Below are 5,831 nucleotides of genomic sequence, written 5' to 3' on the forward strand. Positions count from 1 at the left end.
AAACCAACTTCAATCTAATTAAAATTATGAATTTCATCAAAATTAAATTAATGTTTACTATACTAAATAATGGTAATTTTACTTTTTTTTTTTTTGCTTTAAATATTATGCGAGTGATATTCTACAATGTAATAACAAATTGCCGCTAAAAAGAATCATATATCTCCTAGTTCAATTGTACCGCTCTAGATCTAACTCATTGCGTCTATAGTTATTCGCAAATACATGTATGAGATAAAAATTTTAACTTTTAATAAATTAAATATATTTATAAATATTATTCGGAAAAGATTTGAAGTGGATTTTTGATAAGACCCAAACTCGCTCCAAACCACTGACGTTTTCTTTCTAATTTTTAGTTTTGAAAACAAGCACGTGGAGTGTATGCGAAAATGAGGGAACGTGTGTGTTGTGTGGATATGCTCCTCCAATTCATAGATTTTTGGGGCTTGGAAATGTAGCATCCTATTAAATGTCGGAAGCTTTCTTTCTTCTTTCTTGATTATGAAAACCAAAATGTGGAAAACATAGTTCTACGTGTGTTCATAAATCTGACTGACATTCATTGAGTAATCGCGATTGTGATTGCTCTTTCATTTCATCTTATCTTTTTTTTTATTTTTATTTCAATGAGAAAAATAATATAAATAAGTTCGATTAATAATAATGCAATTTGCAATGTGATCTGTACATACGTATATATTTTATGGGGTTGTCTTTGAGTGTTTTGGAACTTATTAACTACTCATCCTCTTAGTCTGCCATTTTCATGGACATATATTATCAGCCGCCGAATAAGGAACTTGGAATGTGCCCAGAATTTCATACCCATATTGTCTGCTCTAATTTTATGAGCTTTACGGGTTGGTTTTAAATAGACGTCCCACTAGGAGAAAGTGCACTTAAAGACTTATAAGCTAGTAAAATTTATCATTTAAAACTAATGTGGAATGCATACCTATATCGATTAAAGTAAAGTTTACTTAGGTGTGAGATAAAAATGTAATGATAATTGTTAAGATAACCGCATATCCAACCAAAAAGTGTTTCATAAATAAACATGCGAAAAAGGATTTGGAAAATATATTAATCTTGAAATATTTCGAATGAATACGCGAGATGAGTCCGCCGCAAATTTCAGGGGATGAGTGATGAATCTCAAGTATGTTTCCATTAATTCTGAAACCGGATGAAGCACTATATAATCAAGCAAAATCAACAAGTAAATCAGTGTAGAAATTGCTGACGGGATAAGGGCACAAAACCCAAAAACTTAGACATGACTGCTCAAGACTGAATGAGCAGTGAAGTAAATTCTTAATATTAGTTAACTACGTTACCAAAAAGACCACATTGGTTTTTGGATGCTCAAGCGAATTCCATTTGATTCTTCAGACGAACACAAGAATAGTTAATACTCAACCCCTAGATACCATAAAAAATTTTGACCAAATTTTCTGTTCTGTAATAACAATAGCATTGCTGCATGGTTTCCAGCACTCAATTTAAGAGTTTACCATTACCTGGTACAAACATGAATTCCATTATGATAGAAACATATACTGAAGAAATCGAGTTTCGCTTAAATGATTCCAAATCTTACTCAATATATTCCTAAGCAGGACAAAAGATATACGCTTCTGCATTTCCTGCCATCATCAGCTCAGCTTGCAACCTTACACTCAGAATGGAGACGCTAAAATTGTTGCTGTACTAATCAGAACAAGCACGACTACGCGAGAACAGATGAGTTCTTCAAAATTCCGGAGAATCTTTAGGGTTCAAGTGAGAAATAAGGTTTTAGAGACTGCGAAAAAAACATGAGCCTCAGAGAGAATTATCCAGCATATGTTTTTCTGGGAAGCAATGGTCATCCAATTGCAGCCCAATATCGCATGACCAGTTAAATATCATCCCAAGCTGATGGCCCACCCAATCCAATTTCATCAACCTGTGACAACTCAAGAGCCGCCGGATCAACTCGCTTCCTCTTCTTCTTTTTCTTGGCTGGAAGAGTAACCAATCCAGTGGTTACATGGACATCATGACTAGTTTTAAGATCTAACTTCTTGTCAGCTATCTCGTGGAGATCCTCAGGAGCATCAGTCACAAAAAGATCCGTAAATGGAGTTTCTGCACTGTCAATGATATTCACCGTATCTCCTTTGGTCTTTTTGTGTGATTTCTTATCAGGTTCTTTACCTGTTGCAATCCTGTCCAACCCAACATCAAGCTCCTCAGCAACTTGGTTTGATTTTTGTTTCTTATGCTTTGATTTCTTTGCTTCTTCAGGAGTCAAATTCAGACTTTCTGCATTATTGTTTTCATTCTGTTGCAACTTCACTTTTGTCTTCTTTTTCTTTTCTGTGAAGTTGGTATTCTCTACAGAATCTACACCTTTTTCAACCAGTAGTTCTTTCCTCTTCTTTCGAGAGCCCAGATCCCCAGCACTATTAAGATTATTATCCATGCTTTCACTCAAAGGAGGAGTTTTGCTTGGATTCTTGTTTCTCGACGACTGATCTATGTTGGTCTCACTCCGAAGAGCTAACTTATTATCTGCCTCAAAAGAGAAGTCATCAACTTTTTCATGCATTTCTTTTCCAACAATTTTGTCAATTGGTCTGGCATTAAACACGTGCAAATTTGGCAATAGTTTTTTCACCTGCAGAAGCATTGTTCTAGATTGTAAGCGTTGTTTTATGTTGTCATTTCAAAAGTTCGGTAGTTCCCTTATATATGGAGAAACAGTATTACCGCAATAGACTTACTTTCTTCAGTAAATTTTCCTTTTCAGCAATGGGGTTCCCTTGTAGATTCAAATTCCTCAAATTAACTAATGAAGAGAGCACCTGACATGCAATAAGGGAACCAAGACCAGTGAAGGGCATATCATTTTAAAACAGAGGTAAATAAGATTACCGATAAAAATCTGTTACCTTGATATTGGACCTGTTGGTAATCAAGTTGTTTCCCATGTCTAGATTCTGAAGTTTCACTAGACGTCCAAACTCACTAGGAATAATCTGAAGGAGGATCAAGAATTAGTAGCATCAATGAGGAAAAGAAGGAAAAGGAAGCACATTTGAAGACCAAAAGAATGACAAAGGGCTGAGAAACACGTTCTAGAATGCCTACAGTCAAAATACTTCATAAATAGGTATTACATCATACCATGATCTCATTATGTGCTAAGCGAAGCTCTTTTAACTCTAGGCAGGATTTCAGGGATGAATCAACCGTTTGCAGTTGGCAGTTAGAAAGGGAGAGCTGTGACAGTGAGTGGCAATAAGATCCCTCATATCATCAAACTGATTTGAAAGTGTAAAAATTAAATCAAGAGCCTACTTTGGTGATTGATTTCAGTTTGACCAAAGAGTCACCAAGTGAACTGATAGGATTCCTGGAAAGAACTGCATAATTATGATTAGTAGGAGAAACTGTATTTAAACTCAAATATCATAAGCTGATTTAGACTATAACCAGTAAACTCTAATATATACGTATGAAAACTAAACAATTCATTGGCCTTTGTGGTACTTGTTGAATTACCAGGAAATAAAATTCCCTTCAAAGGCTTTTGAAGAATAGGATTCTTCAAACAGGCAACTTGTTCTTTTCAAGCAATCATCTTATGCCTTTCAAATATCAATATAACTTATCCTTTGTATACCCAACAGGAAAGAGAAAAGGACTCCAAGCTTGTGAGAAAACCTTATTCAATGATAAGAGAGTTTGGCATACACTGAATACATACAAAGATAGGCATATCCACAAAGACATGGTAAAAAGTAGGCCCATGTTAGTAACCAGATTATTTCGTGTTTTTCTGTTGTCATAACACAAATAAAAACTGAAAAACAGGTTTGATAAATATTTTTGTTGGTTTTTATGCAAATTTCTCAGTGTTTTATCTTACAAGTAACAAACTGGATTACCAAATGGGCCTCACTTTATACTTAAGCATAAACATTACATTAAGTCTCAAAGTTTCATTTGCTATTCAGGGACATGTACCTAGAGTGTTCAACTCTTTCATCTGATCAAGCTTGCAAACTGAACTAATGTCATTGTCTGCAAGAGGAAGAGAAACAAAGATCAGTAAGAGTATGGTGGACACCCTTAAAGCAATGCTACTTACCCGAGGCATGCACTTGCTACTCCAAGGACCTACCATTCAAAATCAATGCACGCAAGCTTGCAAGAGATTTGACCTCATCCATTGATTTAAGCTTGTTTTTTCCAGCATTTAATACCTGAACCAGAACATAACTAGAACATTAGAATACTTCAGATCATATTTCAGTACAAAACCATAGTTAAAACCCAATTTGCCAATAAAGCTAACGAAGTCAAATCATAAGAGATATGATGAAATCAATCTGGTAGGCTTAAAGAACAGGTCCAGGATTCAAGTCAAATCAACCTTCCTGCTCATTGAGTGTGAGCAAGCAATTGTTTCAAATATCCCTTGCTCAGAACCTCACAGGTCTATACAGGGTGATCCATACAAATAACCTGAATTGTGATATCATAAGTTAAGAGAGTATTTAATGAATTTTAGGATAGTTGGAAATAACATTACTGCCTACAGTGAAGGATATAATTAATAATACACAACTTCGAGATGACAAAAAGAGGCTACAGCAGATTGCAAAGGAATACGCCATTGAAGCACTGTAGAAACAAATACGACTACAAAATCAGAAATATGAAATTCCAATTTTTAAGGCCACTTGCAGCAGAAACCACTAGTGAAATATTTTATTCCTCCGCAAGTTCAATAAGGTCAATTTAATTATGATCAAGGAACTTCATACCTTCGAATAATGACTGGAAAGGCTACTAGCCCCAGTAAGAAGAAATGTCAGAAAAAAGTGAAAAGTTCAGATTTTTGTAACAGACTGTCCAAAGAAAGTGCAAATTCAGTTTCAATGACCTACAATGGAAAGTAACAAGGATGGAAGCAGTATGATGGCGGCATCATTTTTCTACTTACAGTGAGTTTAGTGAGGCCTTCGATGCCTTTCAAGCTCTGAAGCTTGTTCTGCACAACTGATAGCCACTTCAAATTCATACATGACTTCAAACCCTAAAGAATTCCAGAAAAATACACATCAAAAGAGCAACCTTCCCGAAAAAAAAAAAGAGCATCTTTACACAATTTTGGAGTACAACAACTGCTAGTGTATCTTACTACCTCAAGTGAAGTCAAATTATTGAAGCCCAGGTCCAGCCTTTCCAAATTCTTGAATTCGCTCAAGCATGAAACCTATTAAATTAAACCCCATAAAAAAACCAAAATTTCAGCAAATGCACCAAAAAGAATAGAACTTATATTGGATTTTTATAAAGAAAAATACAGACAAATGCATTACATCAGAGAGGGCTTTGTGGGTAAGGGTTAGAGAGGTTATGGAGTCGGCGTCGCTCGCATTTTTCTCTTGCAAGATTTTCTTCGAGCTCAGCACTGTCATGGTCTCATAGAAATTTGATTAGGGTTTTCTCTACTTTGCTAAAACCCTAATGTTGGCAGTGACGGTTAAATAGGGATTTAGGGTTCATGGTGCTTATGGTATTACTTGATAGCGCCCGAACAACTTTTCTAATATCCAGCGACAGTCACCCAAACTCACAATTTTACCCTTTTCTATTGTCTAAATTGTCATGTTATTAGGAGCCACATTTTAAGTATTGTAGTTATATGGTTGTCAGTTAGATATTGTACAATTTTATAATTTTGGTTATTGAAATTTTTAAACTTGTCGAGTATTATTGATGTGAATAAAATTATAATTTTGCTGACCAGACATTCAATCAGTCACCTAACC

The 5,831-nt window shown here is 35.2% G+C and overlaps 1 protein-coding gene across 2 annotated transcripts; it reads right to left on the minus strand.

Annotated features, from left to right (window-relative positions):
- Nucleotides 1–1,408: 1,408 nt before the first annotated feature.
- LOC105171029 (uncharacterized) lies at nucleotides 1,409–5,615 on the minus strand. 2 transcript variants are annotated; one of them, XM_011092024.3, is made up of 10 exons: nucleotides 5,379–5,615; nucleotides 5,201–5,272; nucleotides 5,000–5,092; nucleotides 4,175–4,256; nucleotides 4,018–4,074; nucleotides 3,349–3,413; nucleotides 3,175–3,270; nucleotides 2,940–3,026; nucleotides 2,772–2,852; nucleotides 1,409–2,665 (listed from the first exon to the last, which is right to left on the minus strand). In XM_011092024.3, exons 1-10 carry the CDS (start codon nucleotides 5,475–5,477, stop codon nucleotides 1,904–1,906), a joined length of 1,494 nt encoding a protein of 497 aa, XP_011090326.1. In that variant the 5' UTR covers nucleotides 5,478–5,615; the 3' UTR covers nucleotides 1,409–1,903. The 2 variants fall into 2 exon arrangements, with proteins under 2 accessions (XP_011090326.1, XP_020552223.1); XM_020696564.2 differs by lacking the exons at nucleotides 5,000–5,092; nucleotides 5,201–5,272; nucleotides 5,379–5,615 and adding an exon at nucleotides 4,427–4,498.
- Between the last annotated feature and the right edge of the window lie 216 nt (nucleotides 5,616–5,831).

Source organism: Sesamum indicum, linkage group LG9 (genome assembly GCF_026168435.1).
Source record: "Sesamum indicum cultivar Baizhima isolate 11 linkage group LG9, ASM2616843v1, whole genome shotgun sequence".
Classification (NCBI taxonomy): Eukaryota; Viridiplantae; Streptophyta; class Magnoliopsida; order Lamiales; family Pedaliaceae; genus Sesamum; species Sesamum indicum.